At 43.2% G+C, this 27094-nt stretch overlaps 1 protein-coding gene across 2 annotated transcripts in view; it reads left to right on the forward strand.

Annotated features, from left to right (window-relative positions):
* The window catches only part of ASZ1 (ankyrin repeat, SAM and basic leucine zipper domain containing 1), a 146023-nt gene extending 119228 nt beyond the window's left edge, over positions 1-26795 (forward strand). For both annotated transcript variants that reach the window (XM_033959758.1, XM_033959759.1), the window contains 3 exons: positions 16391-16496; positions 21579-21692; positions 25032-26795. In XM_033959758.1, the coding sequence (XP_033815649.1) occupies positions 16391-16496; positions 21579-21692; positions 25032-25193 (382 nt within the window). In that variant the 3' untranslated portion in view covers positions 25194-26795. The remainder of the gene's footprint in view (positions 1-16390; positions 16497-21578; positions 21693-25031) is intronic.
* Positions 26796-27094: the final 299 nt, after the last annotated feature.

The raw sequence follows: 27094 nt of genomic DNA on the forward strand, positions 1-27094 counted from the left end.
AAGCGCTGCTTTCATATTGGAATCCACAGCAGGCTCACTACATGCATACCTGCCCTGGACGGCAGTGGTGTGCAACAGTCTAGCATGGTGGTTGCATCCTTTCTCGCTGTCTAGGGGTCTTCCACTCGAGATATCGGATTGGGTGATCCTGTCGACAGATGCGAGTCTAAAAGGCTGGGGAGCAGTGTGCATGACTGTCTCGGTTGAGGGCTGGTGGGCACCATCAGAGAGCAAGTGGTCGATCAATCACCTGGCCCTTCTCCACTTTGAGGGTCATCTCCATCATCAAGCCGTCCATGTGTTCTCAGACAATACCTCAGCTGCTCTTTTGGTGGGCAAAGAGGCATCTTGTAGTGGTATCTGCCACGTTCGTGGTAGGAGTGGACAACATTCAAGCAGATTTTCTCAGTCCTCAGACTCGTGACCCCTGAGAATGGTCACTCTCTCAAAGAGCGTTCAATTGCATAGTGGATCAGTGGGGGTACCCCACATTCGACTTCATGGCGACTACAGCCAACAAAAAGGCCGATTGGTTCTTCAGTCATCATCAAGAGGCATGGAGCAGAGGCCTGGACGCACTGGTTCAGGGAGGGTCTTCCCTCTGTGACCTATGATAGGGCATCATTTGAGGTGGATGATGGACCACAAGGGTCCGGTTATTCTGCTGGCACCCGACTAGCCGAGGTGGTTGTGGTGTGCAGGATCGGGGGCTCCAGTTACATTATCATTCTCCCCTCCTCACACAGGGTTCGATTGTGATGCAGGATCCGGACTGCTTTGGCTTTATGGCATGGATCTTGGCTTTGATTGGCTGGGACAATTCTTCTGCGGTGATTGCCACATTGCTTCACAATAAACAGAGGTCCACAGTGATGGCCTGTGTGAAGGCTTAGAGGTGTTCCCAGGCTTGGTGTGCCCTGAGACAGGTGGACACTTATTTTCCATCGATTCCTCGGATCCTGGAGTTTCTGCAGGATGGCCTGAAGAAGAGTCTAGCAGTAGCTTCGCTCCAGGTTCAGATTGCTGGTCATTCATGTATGGGCCTTCCTTCCCTGAGAGGCTCATTGGCAGTTCATCTGGATATGGTTCATTTTCTGCAGGGCGCATTACGACTAATGCCTCCCATGCGCCTTCCCTGTCTGACCTGGAACCCTTAATATGGTTCTTCACTCTCTGGCTCATCCCCCATGTGAGCCTCTAGAACAGGTATCTCTGATGGATCTCACAGTCTTCCTTGTGGCTATTACTTCAGCCCACAGGGTTTCAGAGCTTCTGGCCCTTTCCTACAGGGATCCCTATCTGCATATTACAGATTCCGCAGTGATGCTGCGTGCTGTTCCTTCTTTTCTTCCGAAAGTGGTTTTCACTTTCCATGTGAATGGTATTTAAAATGTAAAATTGGAAGTGCAGAGGGAAAATAATATTTATGAAAAATAATAAAAATTAAAAACAAAAAAAACAATACACAAAAAGATAATTGGAGGTATGGAAGGAGGAGAAGGTTTTTTAGTCGATGAGGTAGCTTGTTTGATGCCTAAATGCATGCTATATGGCGGTAGAGGTGCGAGTCTGAGGCTTTTTTCTCTTTTTGAAGGTCCTCCAATTCATTCTGCACGTATATAAGAGTTGAGAGTCAGCAAGGGTGTAAAGTACTTCTTACATGGGGAATTTTTGATTTTGATGTTTTCAAGGATTGTTGAATTGTAAAGATTTTTGTACCTTGAGTGTGTGAATGTGGAATTTTAACTTGGTTAATAAATAGTACTTATCCCACCAGACCAATCCACTTAGGTTTGTGCTGTCCTGCCAGCAGGTGAAGACTGAGAACTACTGGGCTGTAATGTCATCCTTCAGAACACTGTGCCAAAGCAGAAAACAAAGGCAATTTAAAGTAAAAAGAAAATCTCTTTTAGGAATTAACTTATCAATGGTATGTTATGTAATTTAATGGGTTTATTCCTGATGAATGGGATGGATAGGGGAGGGGTCTTTTTTATATGCATTTGACAATAATTGTTAGTATGTCAAGTGATTTGTACGAATTATCTGATTGAATATTGTACACTTGTTGCAAGAGTTAAAACTGAATAAAGAATAAAAAAAAAAAAAAATAGCAGATGGTGCATTTGGACTGATGCATCAGGATATTTCAATGCACTCGTTGAAAGCCAGCTTGGGCAGCTGGGAGACGGAAGAAAACCCAGAAAATCGCCACGGTAAGGTGAGGGAGGGAAGAAGGATGATGCCCAATCGCGATCAGTGACCGCACAAGTTCCCTCCAATAACTGTGGAGACAAGGCCATTCACCGCTGCATAGGTGAATGGCCTGATCCCCATACTCGCTGCGATGATGACTTTTTCTCCCACCGTTTCTGCGGGTAGTAACCATTGTGTCATCTCTAGATTGGAGCAGACACTGGAAAGAGAATTAGAAGATAGACAAAATCAGAAAGAGAAACTGGGACCAAAAGCAAAATGACCAGACAGCAAAAGGTAGAAAAAAAAATTTTATTTTCTATTTTGTGACTACAATATGTCAGATTTGAAATGTGCCTGGGGGTAGGTCTAGGGTCCGGATTTTCCAAATGGAAAATCTGGTAACCCTACTCCACCTCCAGGAGGTTTTCTGGCAAGTCAAAGAGGGTCCCTACTGTTCTCAAAGGCATAGATACACTTCTGACCCCAGTATGCTTGTTCTCATCTATAGCACGCACAAATGACACATATGGCTCTCCAGTTAAAACAAGGTCCAAGTTTTTGACTGGCTTCAGGAGTGTCCGGCTGCAATAAGCTATCGTCCCAGATTACTTTCCAGTAGGAGAGAGTCTGAATTTTTCAATAAAGTTGAAGCTTTCCATATGCTTTCCATAGGCAGAAAAAAACAACCAAATTGCGCAACAAGAGCCACATTCCTCAGCTTTTGCAACCGGGAAGTATTTATATAGAGGAAATCTCCACCCTTCTCATAGCCTATGCAGTCAAACCAATACCACCAGAGGAAGAAGGGAAGGGACTCTATTCCAAGTATTTTTGTGTAAAAAAAAATAAAGATAGAAGGGATCCTAAACCTAAGGGCCCTGAACCAAATATCTGGATGATTTCCGTGGACTCCCTTCTCACAATGTAGACCCCACCCTCATAGGGCCACCTGGCAACCACGGTAAATGTAAAAGAGGCAGCTGCCCAACATCCTCTTGTTCAAGTTCTATCCGCTGTTTACAATCTTGGGCTCTCAACTGAGCCGCCTGATAATATTTCACTATATTAGGCACTGCCAGGCTACCCTCCCCTTTTCGAAGACACAAAACTCTCCTACCAATCCTAGGATGCCTATGAGCCCATATAAATGTAAAGATCCTGCGCTGCAGACCCTCCAAAACCGATCGGGGCACCCAAAAGGGCACAGTCTGGAATATGAACAATTGAGGGAGAATCATCATTTTCACCGCCTCCATACGCTCTATCAACGAAAAATATATCCCCTCTCAACTGTTCAGGTCTTTAAGTATCCGATCAAACAGAGGAGTATAGTTAAGATCATAAAGATTCACCCCCAGCGAACCCAAAAAAGACTCCTAAATATCGCATAGATGATTTTACCCAATGAAATGGGAACTGCGCTCGCAGGTCCTTCATCACTTCTAAGATATTAACATTCAATAACTTGTTCTTACGTTCATTTTGAAGCTGGAGACTGCCCCATAATTGTGCAGCTTCATCAAAACAGCTACCAAGGACACCGACAGATCCCAGACTGTGAACAAAAGATTATCCACAAACAGGTTTAACGTGAAGTTTCCAATAGAAGTCTGTATTCCCCTAATATCTGCATTTGCCCAAACATGCTGGGCCAAGGGCTCAATCACCAGAGCAAACAACATAGGGGAGAAGGGACATTTCTGCTTTGTGCATCTGGACAAGCCAAACGGCTCTGAATAGCTCCCAATTCACTTTAACACACCCTAAGGGGGTTGTATAGAGCATTTGGATCCATGTCCTCATCTGTGGGCCCAGCCCAACATGCTCTAATACTTTAAACCAGGGATGTCCAACCTGCAGCCCCGTGAAGTATTTTGTGTGGCCCCAGTTGAGGGCAATGCAGGGTTTTCCTCTGCTGCCCCCCGGGTGTTTACCGTCTTGCCAGCTCCCACCTCTGTCTTGCTGCAGTGTTTGCACGTTTGTGCAGCCCCGGAAACATTTTTTTCGGCCAATGCGGCCCAGGGAAGCCAAAAGTTTGGACACCCCTGCTTTAAACAAAAATGGCCGGGATACCTGCTCAAATACTTTTTCGGCATCAACCAACAGGAAAACCGTATCCTGCCAGGACTGATGGGCTCGCTCCATTAAATTAATCACCCTCCTAACATCACCTATCTGCCATCCCACAATAAAGCCAGATTAGTCTGGATGTATTAAATGGGAGACTCAGCTCATCAGACACTTTTGTAAAAATTTTAAAATCAACCCCCAGAAGCGAGATCGGCCAATATGAAGCACACAACATAGGGTCTTTACCCTCCTTTGGAAGGACTGTGATTCCCACCAGATGCATATAAAAGAGCAGTTGATTCCCTGGTTGCCAGGTATTAAATAGCTGAACCAGAGGTGGCAAGAGGAGGTCGCAGAAGCATTTATAAAACTTCACTATGAAGCTGTCTAACCCAGGTGACTTACCAGTTTTCATAGACCGAACTGCCGGACGAGCTTCAGTAAGGGTGATAGGCCTATCCAGCTGCAGAGCATCAACCTCAGTAGTTGTCTTCAGGTTCGCCAAGCGAACATGCTCCTTTATTTGGGCCGGGTCTGCTAAGCTGTCCAGAGTATACAAATGTTGATAATACTTAGCAAAATGTCATCATCTCTCCTGACTTCCCGCACAGTGCCAGGATATTATTCTGTGTACGGCTTACACGCAATCGGTGGGCCACTAAGCAGCTAGCCTAATAACAGGAATAAGCTTCTGATAGAATTCTCCCTGACCCTCTTTGGGGGCATATAGATTAACCAGTGTTTAGAGTATCATTGAGAAGCGCCACTAATAGATGATATCTCCCCTGAATATCCCGTACCACCTTTCATACCTCAACCCTCAAATCTGGAGAAAGCAGATCTCTTTTCTGGTGGAATTAAGCCCTCGGGCATTATAAGAAACAATGTTAAGCTCCCCTCCAGTCAGTGTCACTCAAAACAAATAGAACACCTAGACTGTCTCATCATCCCATATCCCCCCCCCCAACCGTAGGAGTAAAATCCACCTCCCACTCAAGAAAAGAAGTAATTGTTTCCCAGAGCTTCAAACAGCCTAAAGAAGCACCCCTATGATATCTCCTATGTTATAAAACAGAAACCCCACAGAACCCCCAGCAAACACTTCCCACCCAATACACAGTGTGTTCACATCTCCCTTGCCAAATCCCTCTGCCCACTCTCACAATCGACAGTCATGCAACCAGCCACTCCTTCCCCCACTCACACACAAAATTTAGCCCACTATCCAGCACAACAGCCAATCCCTCCCCATCCAGCCAGTTTAGCCAGATCCATGCACCTTAGTTAACCAAATGTCCCCCATTCATACTGTCTCACTCGCACACACATATCTTCTCCAAATCAGAGTAACGGTCAGGTGGAGGCCAAATAAGTCCAACCAAGTCCAGTCACAGAAATTATGGACCAGGGAGATGTACCAGTATACCAGAAATCAGGCACTCAGATCATATAGGCCCCGCTGCTGCTCCTGAGGATGAGGGCCTCCCAGATGAACGGGCTCCTCGGTCCGCCCATTGCCAATGAAAGCAGGCCAATCTCTCATGGATGGTATAGGCAGTATTATCCTCCACTCCCTCTGTCTGTATTTCAATACCCTCCTTTTGTAGGAGTTCCTTGGCTTCTCACAGCGTCAACACCCTATTGTGGACTCCATTAAATGTGCTAAGTAAGCCAAAAGAGAAAGTCCACCGATAGCGAGATGCCCGGGTAAGTGCTTGGGTCACAGGTTTAAAAGCGTGGCGCTTCTGTAGCATGGAGGCCGCCAAGTCTTGGAACAAGTCAAGCATGTGATCCTCTCGGGTAATGATGCCAAGTTCCCGGGCTCTGGATAATAACCGCTTCTTTAGGTGGAAGCTCTGCAGGCACACAACCAGGTCCCGGAAGCGCTCAGCCTGGCGGGGTCCGAAAGAACAGTGTGCCCATTCCATACCAGTATCAAGTTGGTCATCCTGCAGTAGCCATCAAAACAGTCTTATGACTACCTCTCTGGCATCTTGGTAGGCCCCCGTGTCAGGCACTCCCCGCACTCGCAGATTGTTCCTGCAAGTGCAGTTGTCCAGATCCTCCACTTTATCCAAGAGCCCCTGTAGCTTGGATCTGGCATCTTCAAGGCCCTGCTGAGTCCCCACAGCCATTTCCTTGCAGGATTCCAATCATGTCTCCACCGTATCAATCTGGGCCCCCAGCTCCGCCAAGTCAGATTTTAGATCCTGAATTGCCTCTTGCACCTGCATGCCCACCATTGCAATGTCAGCTTTAACCTCTGCAAGCCACTGCTTCATATCAGATTTGGTGAGAATATTGGGGTCAGGCAGGCACTCAGGGTCCATGTTTCCTAAGGGTGCCACAGGTAGTGACGATCTTGGTCTTCCTCCACCAGCCCTGCACCATGTGGCACTAGGCCCAAGCATTTATCACCGAGCTGGGTATTTTTTAAGCCAACTCTTCACACCAGAACAGAACCAGTCTCCACCAAATGCTTCTTTTATGGGGAATTACTCAGCCTACGATCGGAGCTCGGCATTCAAGCTCCCGTCTTGTCCAGTGATATCACTTCCTTCTGCTTTTGAGATATTTAATAAATAGTGTTTAAAAAATAAAAGTGCAAAAACATTTTGAAGATCCCTCCTCATATTATAACATAGTGCCACACTATGTGAAGATTTGCAAAAGCACTTTATAATAGTAATAATAGTTAGATCTGTTCTGCCAGGCAAAGTTGTTTTCTGTGGGGAAAGTAACTTTCAGCAGTTCGTTAGCCACACCATCTTAAACTCTTTTCCCTTGGAGCCCCATTTGCCTAATAACTATTTATTAATATGTCTGGTAATGCTCAATGCTCTGTTTAGTTATCTGTAATTCATCAGAAGAGGGGTTTACATATTATACAAGTCATATAAATAATGAATCTTCCAGATATAACACAGTTGATCGCTTGATATTACTTAACTGCACTTTAAATGCTACTCGAGAGAGAGAAAGAAGTACAGTAGTATAACCTGAAAAAATAGTTATGAGATGAAGTGAAAATGCATTTTTCTACTAACTACACTTCTGCACTTCTTTATATCCATCTGCACAAGATAGTGCTATGCACCTTTTTAAATTTTTTTTTTTAACAATGGTAAGAATAAATACTGCCTGCAGATTTGACAGTATGGTGTTCTTCTAGAGCAGGAATGTCCAACCTCGGCCCTTGCCAGGTTGGATTTTCAGGATTTCCCAAATGAATATGCATTCACTATTCAAAAGAAGCTATTAACTACAAAAGTTCTTAAAATTCCAATTTTATTTTTAATTTATCTTATATAAATCCCATAAAGGACAATTGCGTTCAATCTCATAAATATCAAATACACATTATATCTTAAATCAACCTGTCAGGACACCCTCCCCCCCCTGTTCATTTACCCCAAAGTCAAAGTATCATTAATAAAAATCTTCTTTTTTGCCAATTGCTGCAATTACAATACCATTACTGGCATAAGTTCTATGGATACTAGTTTTGTTCCCATAGCTGATTCCCCTCGTGATGTCTTAAACAGTTTAAATTTCTTTATCCATGCGAATACCAGTCCAGCCTGACCCAGAACTGTGTTTCACAATCGTGTGTCTTCAGGAGCTGTGACCGGGGAGGTCTCCCGTTATATTCTAAACAATATAAATAAACACACAAAATCCCATTTACCTTTGCGCAAGATCTACTATTACTAGCATTGCAACTTCAGAGTGGGACAGCTCAGATCAGGTGGTGTTCACTCATATCCAAATTCACCAACTGAACATTCATTCATTCATTCCCATCAGCCCCTTTTTTTCCATTTAAACTAACTATCTCATCAATTATAATAGATTCCACTCTACCTCCTTAATAAGGCTTCCCAGTTCTTTCTTATCCCATTGATAAATTAATCTTTGTTCTTTCCTAAGTAAAATTTCAGAACTTTCCCCCCCTCATTTTTAACTCGATTACAATAAGCACCACAAACCTTAAATCCTCTACTTCATGCTGAAACTGCCTCCAATGTGCCACTAATAGCAAGTCAACCTTCTCCAATTGCAGCTTGTTCAAGTGCTCAGAGCAATGCGTTGTTTAATCTTTCTTCTTGTTTGTCCTATATACCACCTTCCGCATGGGCAAATTATCTCAAACACCACTTTAGTGGTTTCGCAGTCAATAACTTCGTAGATGAAAATACTTGCTTGTATTAAGAATAATAATCTTGACCATTTGTAAGGCATACATGCAATAGACACAATTATTACAGCAAAAATGGCCACGATGATCACCTACATTCCTTTCACTTCCATTATTACTAGCCAGTATTTCACGCAAATTACGTCCATGAGTGTATGCAAATCTAGGTAAATCAGCAACCGGATCATTTGATCCAGGGAGCATCCAATGAGATTTGCTTTTATATTTATCACTGAATACACTGGTTACATTTCAACCCTCATTCTCATTGTGGTCTGCAAAATACACTTGTAAACGCAACTTGTAGAAAAATTTATATAACTGTTCTCTTGATTTCAAATGAATCATAAGGGGAAAAAGGTACAAAGGACAAACCATATTGAAGTACTGATTGCTCATCCCCAGTTAATATTATATCTGATAAATTGATTACATTCATTGATTCTTCTGTTGACAGTGCGTTTTTATTTGTTTATCCCATATTCTTTCAATTCCGTCACCGTTTTCCTTTCCATCACCTCCTTTGGGTGGTGCATTCCAGGCATGCACCACCCTCTTCGTGTAAAATAATTTTCTGACATTTCTCCTAAGTCTGCCTCCTCAAAGCTTCAATTTATGCCCTTTGTTTTATCATTTTCCCTTCTCTGGAAAAGATTTGGTCCTATATTAATACCTTGTAAGTATTTAAACATCTATCATATCTTCCCTGCCCCTCCTCTCCTCCAGAGTATACATAGTCAGGTCTTCCATTCACTTCTCATACTTCTTTTGATGCTGACCCCCTACCATTTTCATCGCCTTCCTCAAGCCTTCTTATATCCTTGGCCAGAAAGAGCCTCCAAAACAACACAATAATCCAATTGTGGCCTCACCAGCAACCTGTACAAGGGGCATCAACACCTCCCTTTTTCCATTGATTAATCCTCTTTCTATACAACCTAGCATCCTTCTAGATACAGCTACCGCCTTATCACATTGTTTTGTCACCTTCAGATCCTCAGACACTATCACCCCAAGGTTCCTCTCCCCATCTGTACACATTAGCCTCTCACCTCCCAACACATATTGCTCCTTTGGATTTCTACTCCCCAAATGTATCGCTCTGCACTTCTTTGCATTAAATTTTAGTTGCCAGACATTGGACCATTCTTCCAACTTTTGCAGATCCTTATGCATGTTTCCCACTCCATCCAGGGTGTCCACTATGCTACAAATTGTGGTATCATCTGCAAAAAGGCAAACCTTACTTTCTAACCCTTTGGCAATGTCTATCACAAACATATTGAGCAGAATTGGCCCTAGCACTGATCCTTGAGGCACTCTTCTAAATCATCTTTCCCTCCTAGCAAATTCCATTAATCACCACCTTCTGGCATCTATCCTTCAACCAGTTTCTAATCCAGTTTACCACTTTGGACTCTAACTTCAGCCCATCAAGTTTATTTGAGAGCCTTCTATGAGGAACCATGTCAAAGGCTATGTATCGCTTCTCGGCCATACTGGGACATACTGAAGGTCTATCAAGCACAGTATCTGGTTTCCAACAGTGGCCAACCCAGGTCACAAGTACTTGGCAAGATCCCAAAGAGTGAAATAGATTTTATGCAGCTTATCCTCTATGGTACAGCCACACCTTAGATACTGTGTGCAATTCTGGCTGTTGTATCTCAAAAAAGATATAGCAGAATTAGAAAAGGCTACGGAAACGGCTCAGGGGAGATATAATAGAGGTCTATAAAATGCCAATTTGAGTGTAGTGCTCTTTCTAACAATAATAGAACTAGGAGTCATACAATGAAGCTACTAAGTAATAGATTTAAAACAAACTGGAGAAAATATTTCTTCTCTCTATGTCTAATTCAGCTCTGGAATTCATTGCCATAGTATGCGGTGAAAGCAGTTAGCTTAGCAGGGTTTAAAAAAGTGTTGGATCATTTCCTAAAGCAAAAGTCCATAAGCCATTGAGATGGCTTGGGGACATCCACTGCTTATTCCTAGGATAAGCAGCATTAAATCTGTTTTACTCTTTGGGATCTTGCCAAATATTTGTGATCTGGGTTGGCTACTTCTGGAAACAGGATACTGGGCTTGATAGACCTTCAGTCTGTCCCAGTATGGCAACTCTTATGTTCTTATGAGCCCAAGGAGGGAAATGACAAGAGGAATTTTCAGGCCTTATGATGGGGAAATTCTGTAGAAAAACCTAAAAATTAAACAATGCAGGATCTGCTTCACACCCATGTACTCACATAACACACACTCACAAATGCTAGTATGCCATCTAAACACTATTTTACAATACCTACTTAATCTCCATAGCATTCATTTTCAAGGGAGTTTAAAGGAGCAGAGCTTGGATGGGACGTAAGTGGAGCTTCCACTGCCATGCTGAGATAGACCAAAGTTCCATCAAGTTCAATATTCTGTTTCCAACAGTGGACAGCCCAGGTCCCACATACCTAGAAAGATTTTATGCTGCCTATCCTGGGAATAAGCAGTGGATCTCCTCAAGCCATCTTAGTAATGTCTTATGGACTTCTATTTTAGCCTTTTTCTAAACCCTGCTAAGCTAACTGATTTCACCACATACTTCGGCAACGAATTACACACCGTGTAAAGAAATATTTTCTCTGTTTTGTTTTAAATCTAATTAGTAGCTTCATTGTATGCCCCCTAGTCCTAATATTTTTGGAAAGAGTGAACAAGCAGTTGACTCTACCCTTTCCACTTCACTCAGTATTTTTTAGACTTCTATCATATCACCCCTGAGCCGTCTCTTCTAGCTGAAGAACCCTAGCCACTTTAGCCTCTCTTCATAGGGAAGTCGTCCCAAACCTTTTATCATTTTCAAGAGGTTCTGGCGAGTCCTCTAAAGATAAAATGTGGGAGAGGTTCCGTGGGACTGGAGAAGAGCGGATGTGGTCCCTCTTCACAAAAGTGGTTGCAGAGATGACGTGGGAAAGTTTCAAGTTTATTAAAATATTTGATTTGATTGCAAAATCCAATGCGTTTTACATTTAGTTAAGAATTGGGTTAAAAAAAACAAACATAACAGGACAATTGAAACTATTTTAAAAAATTAAAGGATTAAATACAATTCATAAACAAATAAAAAGGGGTAGATAATACAGGCCGGTAAGCCTCAATTCAGTTATTAGAAAAATAATGGAAATGTTGCTGAAGGAAAGATAGTGAAATTATTAGAGTCTAATGGATTACAAGATCCGAGGCAACGTGGGTTTACTAAAGGTAAATCGTGCCAAACGAATCTGATTGAATTCTTTGACTGGGTGACCAGAGAATTGAATCAAGGATGTGCGCTATATGTAGTTTACTTAGATTTCAGCAAAGCCTTAGACACGGGTCCTCATAGAAGGCTCTTAAACAAACTCCATGGGCTGAAGTTAGGGCCCAAAGTGGTAAACTGGATTAGAAGCTGGTTGATGGACAGATGCCAGAGGGTGGTGGTTAATAGAATTCTCTCGGAGGAGGGAAAGGTGAGTAGTGGCGTGCCTCAGGGATCTGTGCTGGGACTAATTCTGTTCAATATGTTTGTGAACAACATTGCTGAAGGGTTAGAAGATAAGGTTAGCCTCTTTGTGGATGATACCAAGATTTGTAACAGAGTGGACTCCCTGGAGGGAGTGGAAAACATGAAAATGGATCTGCAAAAGTTAGAAGAATGGTCAAACATCTAGCAACTAAAATTCAATGTGAAGAAGTGCAAAGTGATGCATTTGGGGGGGTAGAAATCCAAGGGAACCATATGTGCTGGGAGGTGAGAGGCTGATAAGCACTGATGGAGAGAGGGACCTTGGGGTGATTGAGGATCTAAAGGCATCTAAATAGTGTGATAAGGTGGTGGCTGTAGCCAAAAGGATGCTAGGCTGTATAGAAAGAGGAATAACCAGCAGAAGAAGGAAGTGTTGATGCCCCTATATAGATCATTGGTGAGGCCACACTTGAAGTATTGTGTTCAGTTTTGCAAGCCCGTATCTGGTGAAGGATATAAAAAGACTTGAAGCGATCCAGAGGAAGGCGACTAAAATGGTATGGTGTTTGAACCAAAAGAAGTATGAGAAGAGACTGGAAGACATAAATATGTATACTCTAGAGCACAGGTGTCAAAGTCGGTCCTCGAGGGCCGGAATCCAGTCGGGTTTTCAGGATTTCCTCAATGAATATGCATGAGATCTATGTGCATGCACTGCTTTCAATGCATATTCATTGGGGAAATCCTGAAAACCCGACTGGATTACGGCCCTCGAGGAGGGACTTTGACACCCCTGCTCTAGAGGAAATGAGGGACAGGGGAGATATGATTCAGACATTTAAATATTTGAAAGGTATTAATATAGAACCAAATCTTTTCCAGAGAAGAGAAAATGGTAAAACTTAGAGGGCATAATTTGAGATTTTGGGGAAGAAGACTCAAGAACAATGTTAGGAAATTATTTTTCACGGAGAGGGTGGTAGATGCCTGGAATGCCCTCCCAAGGGAAGTGGTGGAGAGGAAACCGGTGATGGAATTCAAGAAAGCATGGAATAAACACAGAGGCTTTCTAATTAGAAAATGAAGGATGTAAATTAAAGAGCTAAGGCCAGTACTGGCAGATTTGCACGGTTTGTGTACCTTATGTGGTAATTTGCTGTAAGATGGTCAGGCGAAGGGTATCAATGGACTCTCCACTAACTTGGAACATGAGGATGTTACTGGCCAGACTTTATGGTAGGTATCCTGCAAACAGGATGGTTGAATAGACTGGAGTGAGCTTGGACAGCAACTTCAACATTTGGAACATAGGACAATACCAGGTGGACTTTACAGTCTATGACCCAGAAATATCAATGAAGAGACAAATTAATTTAATCATGTATTTTTAATGGGTATAACCAAAGGGCAGACTGGATGGACCATTCAGGTCTTTATCTGCCGTCATTTACTATGTTACTATGTTCATCATTTGGGCTTCGAGTGACATAGCCAGTTTGATCTCTTCCAGAATCAATTTGTTAGTTTTTCTGGCAGTCTATGGCACGCATAAAATTCTTCTTCAGCACCAAAGCTCAAATGAGTCAATCTTTCTTTCTTGTTTCCATAGTGTCCAACTATCACATTTATTATTGACTACTGAGAAAATGAGTACATGGACAAGTCTGATCTTCGTTTGAAGTGTTATTTCCTCACCTTTGAATACTTTGTCAGGAGCCTTCATTGAAGAGTGACCAAATGCTATTCTGTGGAATATTTCTTCCCTGCTAGTTGCTTCAAGAGCCCAGAAGATTAAAATCCTTTACAACTTCTATTCTATCACCTTCAAGCTCACAAGCTTCATCATTCTCCATGTTCATGATTTTCGTCTTGTTTATGTTGAGTTCTAATACCATGTTATGACTTTCAGCTTTGAGTTTTCTCAGTAGATACAGCATGTCTTCTTTGCTGCTGCTGATGATTGTTGTATCATCTGCATAGTGCAGGTTATTTATATTTAGGCCACCAATTTGGACAGTTGATTATCTGATTTTGGGCCCTCCCTAGTCCCACCCAAAATGACCAGAACACACTCCATTGCTATGTGAATGAAATGAAGTGTAGTATTCTGTGGTTCCAAAATTACAGTTTGGATGTTTTTGGCAGATGGTTATTTTTTGAGACATCCATGTGCTTTGAAAATTAGTGCCATAATGTCATTAGCAGCAGAGATTTACATGAACCATATGTTAAATACAAAGGCTGCACTAAGGGACTGGTCTCGGCTGCCACCTTAAGAAGCGACTGAGAATCATACACCAGCATCCTATACAGAACTGCGTCTGTCTTAAAAGAACAGACGCCTTACCCCTCAAATTCTCAAACCGGCGCCCATGTCATATGAGCCATTTACAAAGTCACGCCTGCCTGATCGCAAAGATGAGCAGCTCAGCCGCCTATTTTTGCTGAGGGATCCCTTGCCATCAACTAATCGTGGCAAGGGAATCCCCGATCAACTGAGCCGACAGGACTCCCCAAAACTGCAGCTTCAGGGAGTTCTGCCAGCTCAGCTGATCAGGGGAAAATACCCCTGCCATGATCAGCTGAGCCGGCAGTGGCAGATGACTCCTCGACACCCATATCCATGCAGCAGGAGGGATGCCCACTCCCTCCTGCTTAACACTCCCAAAGCACACATTCCTCCCCCATCATCAGCACGACAGGTGTGTGATGCCTATTCCCACCTTCCTAACACCCCTATGCTCCCACCCATCCCCACATCCAGTCGGCAGGAGGGATTCCCGGTGCCCTCTGAACCCCTTTGAAGGAGGCCAGCAAAAGGGATGCCTACTCCCTCGTGCCAGCAGGCCCACCTCTTCTAATATGGGAGTGACCTTTGATATCTAGACCAATTATAGTCTTAGGCCACTCCCAGAGCATCCCAGGATGCACCGGGAAGGAGGCCTAAGGCCCTGATTGACCCAGGTGCCTAAGGCCCCTCCTATGGGAGAGACTTTGGGCATCTAGGCCAATCAGGGCCTTAGGCCCCTCTGTGCATCTCAGGATGCACTGGAAAGGGGAAGACACGCCATTTTGGAAGAGAAAGGCCTGCCGGCTTGAGGGACTGGGCATCCCTCTTGTCAACCTTCTTCAAAGGTACCAAGGGAGGTGGAGTTCTGGGGCTGATGGGGTTGGGATATTGAGGTGTCGGGGGTTCAGGGGCTGTTGGCTGTCAGGAATATGTGTTGATTTGTTTGGGGATCGATAGGGCCCAGCGGCAGGAGGGAGTGGGCATCCCTCCTGCCGATTAAATGTGGGAGGAGGCATCGGGGGGGTATTAGGCAGGGGGAAGTGGGCACCCCTTCTGCAAATTGGATGTGGGGGGAGGCGTCAGTGGTGTTAGGCAGAAGAGAGTGAGCATCCCTCCTGCCACGCAAATGTGGAGGGGGTGTTAGGCAGGAGGGAGTGGGTAACCCTCCTTCTTTGCGAATGTGGGGGGAAGCATTGGGGTTTTTAGGCAGTTGGGAGTGGGCATCCCTCTTGCCGCATGAATGTGGGTGTTGGGGGAGGAGGGTCCTCTATCGCTACTGGCTCAGCTGATTGCAGCAGAGGTATCCGCTGGCTCATCTGATTGCAGCAGGGATACCCCTGATTGCAGCAGGAGTATCCCCCACCCCCGAGCAGCTGAACCGGCAGGATTCCCCGAAGCTGCGGTTTTGGGGAGTCCTGCTGGCTCAGCTGATTAGGGATTCCCTTGCCATGATCAGCTGAGCCAGCAACAGTGTTTGCTTTTAGGATTGAAATTTAGGCCAGGATTTTGCTGGCCTACATTTCACAAATCTTTTGCGGCTCTAGGGAGATGTGTAGGGATGCTTAAACTCGCCCAAGGCCACTTCTGGGTGAAACCACGCCCAGCCTTGGGTGAGCTTAAGTGTCCCTATGCCTCTCTGTAGACCTGTGACAGACACCTACAATGTAGGCGACCTTCCTCGCCTAGATTTTTTTCTAAAAACGTTTGTCCCAGTTGGCTGCTAGATGGCAATAGGACACCTAATGCCGCCTACAATTGGGATGCCTGTTTATAGAATCAGGCCTTCGTTGTTGGAGGCATACCCAACTTGACCATACCATTGATGTACAAATAACTTCTTTACTGCACATTAAATTTATTTACAAGTAGGGAGCAATAAGTTCACCTACGCTACTGCAAAAGTGACTGTGATGAAGTACCATACACTAACTGCAGTTTGCAGTTCACACCGTTCTGTCTATATCTGCCCATTTCCCAGCCCATAACACAACATGCAGTTATCAAACAAATTAGTGTTATTTCTTATGCCAGCAATGTAACAATTAATGTGTTCGTGCACTAACTGCTCGCCACTCATTACTAATGAGGCCACATTGATTTTTTTTATATAGTGTATTAATAAACAGTTTTTGTTTTGCAGTTATGATGAAATGCTCACGCTTTTGCTAAAATTAAATCGGCAATGTAATCAACTGACAACTGTAGTAGAAAGTATAACTAGCCAGTTACCTGTAAATCCTCACAAGGTATTAATTTTATAAACTATTACTAATAAACTAGTAAATAATGTTTTGATTTAATGTTACTCTACCAAGTTATATTATTGTGAAGTCTTAGAATAATCAGTTATACTAATACAGGGTGGGCCAAAAGCAGGTACCGTATATACTCAAATATAAGCTGACCCGGATATAAACTAAGGTAACCTTCCCTCCCCCCCAAAAAAGGAGGAAAAAACTTCTCTCAAATATAAACCGGGGAGTAATATTCAAGTGCCCTGCCCTGCTAGGTTCCACATGGAGCCCCTCTCCCTTCCTACCCTGCCAGGCTCTGCACCCAGTCCCCATCCCTGCCCTGCCAGAGCTCTACACAGAGCCCCCTCCCTTCCCGCCAGGCTCTGCACCCAGCCACTCCCTCCCTTTCTACCTGCTCTGCACCCAGCCCCCTCCTTCCTCCCTCCCTGCCAGGCTCTGCATCCAGCCCCCATACCTGCCATGTCAGGCTCTACACAGAGCCCCCTCCCTTCCTGCCCTGCCAGACTGCATCCTGCACCCTCCCTTCCTGCCTGCTCTTCCAGGCTCTGCACCCAGCCCCCCTTCTCCCTCCCTGCCAGGCCCTGCACCCTGTTCCCCTCTCCCTGCCCTACACCCTGTCTCCCCTTCCTCCCTGTACTGCTAGGCTCTGCTCCCTGTCCCCCCTCCCAATGTTTTACAGGCCTCCACCATGCCTGCCGTAAGACCTGGTGGTCCAGTGGTAGACCGGGACAGGAGAGATCCCACCCACCTCCTGTCCCAGTCAACTGTTAAAAACTTTTACCTCCTTCCTACCTCCCCCACGTACCTTTAAAATCCCTGGTGGTCCAGCAGTAATCCGGAGCAGGAGCGGTCTTACTGTGCTCCTGCCCCATGCAGAGCCGCTAGTGATTGGCTGCCGCAAGTTCCAATCACCAATGGTTCTCCACGGGGCAGGAGTGTGGGATAACTGCTCCGGTTCAACCACTGGACTACAGGGGAATTTTAAAGGTACGCGAGGGAGGTAAAAGTTTTAATAATCGGCCGGGACAGGAGGTAGGTGGGATCCCTCCTCTCCTGACCCACCACTGGACCAACAGGGATTTTAACAGTACACCAGGGAGGCGAGAGAGGTAAAAGTTTTAACAGTCGGCTGGGACAGGAAGCAGGTGGGATCCTTCCTTTCCCAGCCCACCACTGGACCACCAGGGATTTTAACAGTATGCGGGGGAGGTGGGAGGGAGGTAAAAGTTGTAACAGTTGGCCATGACAGGAGACAGGTGGGAACCAATGCCAGGAAGTTCTTCTTCACCCAAAGAGTGGTGGACACATGGAGCGCACTCCCGGAGGTTGTGGTGGGGCAGAAGACACTACAGGGATTCAAAGAAGGTTTGGATAAATTCCTGAAGGAAAAGGGGATTGAGGGATACGGATAGAAGTAAGGATAGGTTTTTTTAGGGCAGGGAACACTTGACAGGTCATGGACCTGATGGGCCGCCGCGGGTGCGGACCGCTGGGCGCAATGGACCTCTGGTCTGATCCCGGTGGAGGCAACTTCTTATGTTCTTATGTTCTTATCCCTCCTGTCCCGAGCCACCACTGGAACACCAGGTCTTTTGGCAGGCCCAGCGAAGGCGTGCAGCAGATCCGGGAGGGGCACAGGTGGGCGCTGACACAAATATAAGCTGAAACCTCCATTTTTGGTCCATTTTCTTGGCCCAAAAACCTCAGCTTATATTAGTTTATATACGGTATACAGTATTCATTATTTCTTTTTATTATACAGGTGTTACGAATAACATTCATGTGGAGTTTTTGTATCAGTTAAATCATTTTGCTTGATTATCATTGAGTACTATATTATTCCTATTAAATACCTATAAAATAAAAGGAAATAATAAATACTGTATACCTACTTTTGGCCCACCCTGTGTTAGTAGGTTTTTCGGTAACATAGTATATGACAGGTAAAGACTTGTATGGTCCATCTAGTCTGCTTAACAGTCATATTTATTATTAGTTCATGATCAAACCAACAATGTTATCTAACAACATTTTGCTCACTAAATTAAACTTTCATTGGGGGAGGGGAGAGCAACTTAGTTATACAGCACCTGCATTCATAGCATATGATAAGAATAAGATATAAAATACATTTACTTGATCCTGATCTGTCTTTGCCACCTTTGTAGAATTCTGCCTGGCAGTGGCCTTATGCTGGCTTTTACAAAGCTGTGGTGGAGGTTTCTGTCGCGGGACGGCCTTTGGTAGAAACCTCTACCGCAGCTTAGTTCCCATCTACTAGAGTTGGTGTAAAAGTCCACTCCAGTCCATCCTAATCTGTCTTGCCATATATGGGACACAGACCAAAGAACTCTGGCATTGGCTGGAGTTGCCATGAAAGCACTACTCCTGCCCTTCATAACACATCAACAGCCATGCGGTTATTTAAGGTTTTTTTTATACTATCCTCTTTCTATTTAGGGATGCTCTTGTGTTTATCCCACTCGACCTCAAATCATATCCCCCTAGTTCTACCACTTCCTGATATTTAGAAATAATTTTTCTGTGCAAAGGAAGATGAACTAAACTCAGACTAACCATTCGGAGAAAATGATGCAGCGTATAGTTGAATTTAAATAGATTGAATCTGGTTATCACTGTACAATCAGATATTTACTTGTTTACTTAGTTACTTGCTGCATTTTTTTTTAATTCACCCAAGGTAGAGCAAAGCAAGTTTGGTTTGTTTGTCTAATGAACATAAGTCTTGATTTTTGTTTATTTCTGTCATTTCATATCATTTTCTTTACTAGTAGAAATCAAGCTTGTGATAAGTGATTTTGTAGCTTGTGAAGGAAACATGTGTTTCCAGTGCAATAGGGATAGTAATGCTGAGCCATAGGATTATCCATCTGTGTTCGCAAGCTTACTGCAGATGATGTCAATCACAACTCTTCAACTCCTCCTCCATGGTCTCTGCTGCCTCCTTCAGTTCTTCTGCAAGCGAGTATGAAGGTGTCTTTCTGATCTGCTTTGTTTATTTCTTTTATGGTGGTGTTTTTTTTTTGTGTGTGTGTTTTTGACTTGTTCGCAGATTATTATTCTGCAGTGTTGGAGATTCTGGTTCAAAGGGACTGCTCTGCCTGCTTGGAGAGAAGCAGATGTTTAAGTCTACAGCTGGCAGATGTATCCTTCGGGCATCTGTACAGCCAGCCTGCTGAAGATTTGTGGAGCTCAGGGTTCTGGATCCTTAGCACTCGCTTCCTTGACTTGATCAGGAGCTTGAGTGCAGGCTGCTAGGCATCAATAGCGGTCCTTCGGAGTGCTCAGGGTGCCAGCTGCAGCTTTGCCTTCTCCCCTTCCACATCTTACATTGCAGTCCTTGGGGGGGTAGAGGATCAGTGTGACTAAGGTCCGACTAGCAACCCGAAGATTTTGACGTGGGATCTGACTAACAGCTTGAGGCAGAGAACCTCTCCTGATCCAGCTACATGTCAAGGGAGTTGAAGCAGGCTGCAGCACTATTTCCCCAGCAACATGGTCTGTGAGTACAGGCTGTGATAGCCTATAGGCAAATCAGGGGGGTCTTGAAAAGTGTGTATTGATTTTCTGCATTTTAGTCTTTGATTCCCCTTCTCTAAAATCCTATCTTGAATTTTATGCTCAGCCCTGAAGTGTTTTGAAGCCGATTTTTGTGCCAAAGCACTGTTGCAGTGGCCATATTGGATTTCCCAATTTTTTTCTAAGTTGTCCAACTTCTCCGAAACCCCTCATTTTGCTTCAGAACTGTCAGGGATGGAGTCCTCAGTCCTAATACCCCTATTTCTTACCACATTTCTGATGTATGAGAGATTGAGGAGTGTCCTTCTGTCACCTGCTGTGCAGCATGGGATGGAGAGGTGTGAGCTTCTAGCTTAGCCCCTCCACAGTTTTCCCCCACTGGGGGAAAAACACCTGTAGCCTTAGGAAAGCGGCATATGTCCTTAATCCAATTCTCTGGTCACCCAATTACTATGTTGTTGGTTCAAATTCTTCAGGGTGGACATAGCAGCATTTGATCCCACAGGGTCCAAGAAGAAAGACAAGGTCTTAAAGTTTTTAGACGTTCGGAGAGTTTGCTTACATTATCTGGAGGTGACGAATGAGTTTAGTCTCTTGGATCATATTTTCATGTTAACCAAGCAAGCAAGACAAAGTAGACACGATTTCAAGACCACCATCTCTAGATGGATTTGTAGAGCAATATCCTCTGTATACATCGGCTGTGGCAAACAACCACCTATTTCATTGAAGGCACTGTTGACAAGAGGAGTGGCTTCTTGGGTGGAAGCTTGAGTGATTTCACCCAAGGGGATTTGTAGATCAGCATCCTGGTCCTCCCTTCATATCGTCACCAAATTCTACAGGGTGGACACAGCAGCATAGGAGGAGGATGCTTTCAGATCCTTAGTACTTTGAGCAGTGTCATCTTATCACACTCTAGATTTTGGGGACTGCTTAGGTACGCCCCTAATGTGCAACATACCATCCCTATTACACTGGAAAAAGAGATTAGGTTCAGTAGATGGGGATGATATTCTGAACCCCCGCCCAGCGATTTATCTGATGTGCCTGCTCTCTGACTCAAGCCTCATGGTTGGCTCCATAGCTAAGATCTCACTGACAGTCAGACTATTGGATTAGGAAGAGTCTGTATATAGGATTACAGGGGGGGAATTATTGAATTACATAAATGTTCAGGCTATTTATATTTTCTTGGATTCATTGTTTCTCTCAGAGAGTTGTTAATGTTTTAACTATATTATGATTTCTTCATTGTTTGTTTTATCTTCAACTGAGCAAATCAGACACCTGGTTTTAGGGAATTCCCTGTATTCCTCCTTCTCCTGTCAGCTTTGGTACGAACTGAAGGGGGGCAGCAGAGACCGTGGAGAAGGATGACGATTGACATTTCTGCAGTATGCTTGTGAGCACAGATGGATAACTCTATGGCTGAGCATACCATCCCTGTCTACTGCAAAAGGTATTATCAAGGTAAGAACCTAATCTCGTTTTGTTTTGTTGGGGTTTTTGGTTTTGTTTTTTTTAAACTAGGTAGTACTGGAAATGGATTCACCACAGAAACTCACAGTAGTGTGTGACAGTATAACTTGTAGCATTGAAGATTTGAAAAAAGAAATCTGCAGACTACAGGAATGCCTAATAAAGGTTTGTATATGTTAAAGGATATTGAAATCCAGTTTGAATGGAAGGATTCATAAAGTACAAATGTTCATTGAAACTTTTTTTTGGGAGGGAGGGTTGTTGGAGATGGTGGAAGATGATAATAGAGTAAGATATGTGACACAAGTCTGTAGAAATGAATAAGGAAAAGAGGAAAAGCACAAGGCTAAATGTTAACATCACATCAGTTACTTTTGAACCAACAACACAATGACAATCACTTGTCAGAAAGAGTTAGGTTAACTAATAGTCTGGAAATAAGAACGACACCAATCAGAATTCAATAAATGGTACATCAGTGTAGTGTTATCTCCAGACAGAAATATTTAGGAATGTAAGAGAAAAGGGCAAGCCAGGTGCTAAGCTCTCAGATCTCAGAAAATTGGAAAGAATATGGCAAAAAACCGACAAAGTGGAAGACAAAATCAAATGGAAACAAAAAATGAAAAATTATAAAAACCTGATCAAAGAAAAACGTTATAACTGTTATGCACAGAAAATAGGATCAGCCAACACAAACAGTAAAGAACTATTCAAACTAGTAAATAAAATAACAGACACCACACAGATACTACAGAACCATCACGAGCGAATCCCAGCGGTCACCACCCTAGCAAATTACTTTAGGCAAAAAATCACTGACTTAAGAGCCTCAATACCCCCTCCCCCACCCAATCTCGAACTCAACCTTACATCGCAGAATAGTGAATCCATTGGCGATATGAGCTGGAAGCATTTCGAGCCCCCAGATTGGAACAACTTCCTTGCACTCTTCAACAAATACTCCAAATCAAATTGTCTACTCGATGAATGTCCGTCTCAGATCATGCAAGAGGCAATACCAGAATTTAAAAGGGATCTATTTAACTGGGCAACATATTCTCTCAAAAACGGAACTTATCTGGAAAACATGGGACACATCCTCATTACACCCATACCCAAAGACCAGAAGATCTCGCTCACAATGGCGTCCAACTATAGACCTATAGCGAGCACCCCCTTCTTCACCAAAATGCTGGAAGGGTTGGTCAACTTGGAATTAGTAAATCATCTAGATAAATTCTCTCTTCTAAATGACCACCAATCAGGCTTTAGAAAAGGATTCAGTACTGAAACAGTCCTAGGCTCCCTCATTAACCACCTATATAACCTTTTCACTCAAGGTTCCAGCGCCCTGATCCTACAGCTAGACTTCAGCAGCGCCTTCGATCTCGTGGACCACGAGACAATGCTCAGGTGCTTAGATGAAATGGGAATATCAGGAAGAGTATGGACCTGGTTCAAAGGATTTTTAACCAAACGGTCTTACCAAGTAGTCCATGAAGGAACCTACTCTAAACCCTGGCAAAGCCCTTCGGGAGTCCCACAGGGCTCCCCCCTATCTCCCACCCTGTTCAATATATACATCTCCTCCCTAGGCAACCTATTGCAAAAGCTTAACCTAACCTACTACATATACGCAGACGACATCTCCATATTAATACCTATAACAAACGTGACCTCAGCAAATTTAAAACAAATCTCCTCCATCATGACCGCTATAGATAAATGGACTCTAAACTTCAAACTGAAACTAAACTCAGAAAAAACAAAGTTTTTCCTTGCCAGCCCAAACGAAAAAATCTCCACAACTACAATACATGTAAATGGCCATGATTACCCAATACAAAAAACCATAAAAATACTGGGAGTCACCCTGGACACCCACTTGACTCTAACAGATCACATAAACTCAGTGACCAAAAAATGCTTCTTCATCCTTTGGAAACTGAAAACCATAAAAAAATACTTCGACCCGCTATCTTTCAGATTACTGGTTCAGTCACTGATTTTATCCACCCTGGACTACTGCAACATCGTCTATTTGGGGGTACATAAAAAAAATGTAAGAAAATTGAGAATAGTACAAAATACGGCCATCCGCTTAATATTCGGACTAAAGAAAAGCGATCACGTTAGTCCATTCTACAAACTCCTTCACTGGTTACCAATTGAAGCACGAATTCAGTTCAAATTCTCCTGCCTCTGTTATAAACTAATCTGGGGATTGGCCCCCAGCTACCTCCTACCTCACTTTGAATTCCACTCCTCTAACAGGCCTACCAGAAACCATAACCTCTTCACATACCCAAACATTACAGGCTGTAGATATCAAACCTTCTTTGACAGAACATTCAAATTCCAAGCAGCCAGACTGTACACTTGGCTAGGTTACTTCACCGATGACGCCAGAGAATCATATAGTGCCTTTAGAAAAGAACTAAAAACCACCCTGTTTAAGAAATTCTTAACCTAACCAGACTCCCCTCTCATCCAAACAATCCCGTCCCCCCTCATCAGCCAAAACTCCATCTTTAACTTACCTACCAGCATGCTCATTGGTGACCGTCTTCCGCTAACGTACCAAGAAATTAAAATAGTTCCTCACCAACACTCTTAAGCCATCACTATCATCTTTTAAGTCTTTCACCTTGCAACTCATTGACCGCGCAATCTACTTTCTCCTCTCCTACTTATGTTCTCAATTATTACTGATTGTACAAAGTTACTCATTAAAACCATGTAATAAATTATTGCCGATTGTATAAAGTTACTCATTATAAAACCATGTAATATTCCGACCCTGAAATTTTCCTTGTATCATCATACGATGTTCATTTCAATACTTTGTAATTCGCTGTCTGTACAGTTTTTCTTCATTGTGAACCGCCTAGAAGTCGAAAGATTGTGGCGGTATATAAGAATAAAGTTATTATTATTATTATTAAGCGGTAAGGGGCAAGCCAGGTACTACGTGGTAAGGGACAAGCCAAAATGATGTTTCTGTGTATCACACCCACATCACAGCCCTCCCCAACACATTTAAATTTGCTATAAAAGATGCTACAGAAGAAAGGTTTCAACAGTGATTCATGTATAAAGAAGCCTCCATTCAGTGTCTGCCACCCAGTAAAACTATCATTTACTGTTCTCTCACCCTCTAGTCCTTAGTGTCCTATTTTTCACATCCCATCTTCCTTTCACCCCCTCTCCAGCACTCATTGCCCCTTTCTCGCTCCTTCCCCAGACTCCTAATCTCACTCTTATCTTTTACCTACGGTACTTCCAAGTCCCCCATTTCCATTCTCTGCAGTAAAGACCTTTAGATTTGTAGTAATGTTTTATTGCATATATTTCTTATACATATTTGGCTTTTATATTTGATCAGAAATCAATGACCAGGATATACAGTATATGTTTTAGAAACAAAACTGTTTTGTGTGCACAATTACTAAAATTAGTAGTTTGACAGTTTAATATATAATAATGTCATGTATTTTTTAGCTGCAAATGGGGCAGAAGAACCTCAGCACTCGTGTTCCATCTGTGAAAAATCAGAAATGTTGGCGTAGTTGGATAATGAAGAGGACAGCTGTAACACTGTTTGGGATTGGAGTCGTCTTCATAGTTACCAAATTGAGTGGGAGGAAAAATAATTTTTTTTAATGCTGTGCATAATTTATTTGGTCAGCTTTTGTTTGCCTTACCAAAGTAAGATGGCACCCAATCTGTATGCTTTCAATTTTGCTTCTGAATATTGTTATATATCTCTTTATAGATTAAGGAGTGGCCTGGCCTTGTGATTAGAGCAGCTACCTCAGGTACTTTTGAGGTTGTGAGTTCAATTCCCACTGCAGGTCCTTGTGACTCTGGGTAATTCATTTAACACTTCATTGCCCTAGGTACAAGATAAGTACCTGTCTAAAATATGTAAACTGCTTTGATTGTAACCACAGAGAAAAAGTAGTTTATTGAGTCCCGGTCCTTTTTCACTTGTAATGTACACATATGTGTGTGTTAAAATATCTATCTACACACCCGCATACACTCAGGTTTCTAAATATGGCACCCAGATTTATGCATGATCCCAAGATGTGCGTACAACTTCATTGGCTAGTGAGCTGTTAAAAGAGCAATGATTGACCGCTAAATTATTGAAGCTAATTGACACCAATTAGGAACTGCATTTGTGTCTGGCTGAGTTCTATTCTGTAACTCATGGTACTGAAATCCTATAGCATGTAACTCAAAAGGGGTTGTGGCCATGGCTACGGCATGGGTACGTCAGATGTGCTCCAAAATGTTGTGCACGTTGTTTCAGAATAATGGTCAGCATGCCCAACTTAGTTGCTGACATTTCAGGCTTCAGCAGGCATAAGTCTGGCACTCATTTACTGTGCAGGAATCAGCACTAAGCACGATTCTATAAAGGAGCAGTTGTATCACTGAGTTCTATGCTGGTTCACCCCTGCAGTCTTTACTGTGAGTAAGTGGAAGTGGGGGAGGAAATATGCAAGTGTCCCTCTGACTCGCCATCAACACTGCAGCTATGGCAGGTTACTATTGCTGAAGTGATACCTCAGCTGTTAAATTTATCTGTGACCACTGGATAGTTGTTAGAAGTAACAGCTCTTCTGGTAGAGAACTAAAGTCCAGGTGAACAGATAGCTCCTCCCATGCCCAGTGTGGTCTCTTCCTTTGGTGAACTTGACACTGCAGAAGCTGGGAAGGAATGTATTGGTATTTGAGAGAAGCTTCCCTACTTGCTAACCTGAGTGATTGTGTGAAGGAGTAGGTAGATTTAGCAGCGGAAGCTCTGGTATCCTTTTCATCTATTCAATTTGAAGGGAATTTATTGCCCTCCAGTAGCAATAGTGCTGCTGGCTTTAATATGGTGATTTCCCTGTTGGAGGCTTGTAGTGTGCCTTTGGAAACCTTGTGCAGCTCAGAAAGAGCCATCCAGAGACTCTCCAAAGTGACTTATTTCCTTGAATGTTCAACAGAAAATAAGGGCTCTGTCATGAGAAGTGAAATCTTCTCTTTCCCCACATTCTTAAATTTAGCAATTGGCACACAGTTCTTCTGATATTTTGTATTTCTAGATTGGATTGCCAGTTAAATTTCTTTCTTTTTTTATATGCTTTACTTGAGCAATTGTTAAATTATGAAAAAGCGTTATAAATAATAAATATTATGTGAGGGGGTATGTTTGGGGCAACCTGCCCTAACTTTCATTATGTTTTGTAAAACACTCATAAATAAAATGCGTTCAGAAATTTGAGGAAGAAATAGGCTCTCTTCTTATGTTGCAAAACAGGCTAGGCATTCACTACAGCACTCAGTTTTACATATACAGTATTTTCTTTTGGAATCTTATGCTTGGAAAATATGTATCAAATCCTGAATTAGTAAGTACGCTGGAACAGACTGAACTCACTATAAGTGGCACACGTGTACAAGCTCTGGTTCTGGTCAGTTTGCTGTATTTCTTTAGTGTTTCTGGAGGTGCTTCTGCAGAGATTTTTTTCTGGGTTAGAGCGAAAAGCAGTTCATGGTGATTCTTGTAA

Source organism: Geotrypetes seraphini, chromosome 9 (assembly GCF_902459505.1).
Source record: "Geotrypetes seraphini chromosome 9, aGeoSer1.1, whole genome shotgun sequence".
NCBI lineage: Eukaryota > Metazoa > Chordata > Amphibia > Gymnophiona > Dermophiidae > Geotrypetes > Geotrypetes seraphini.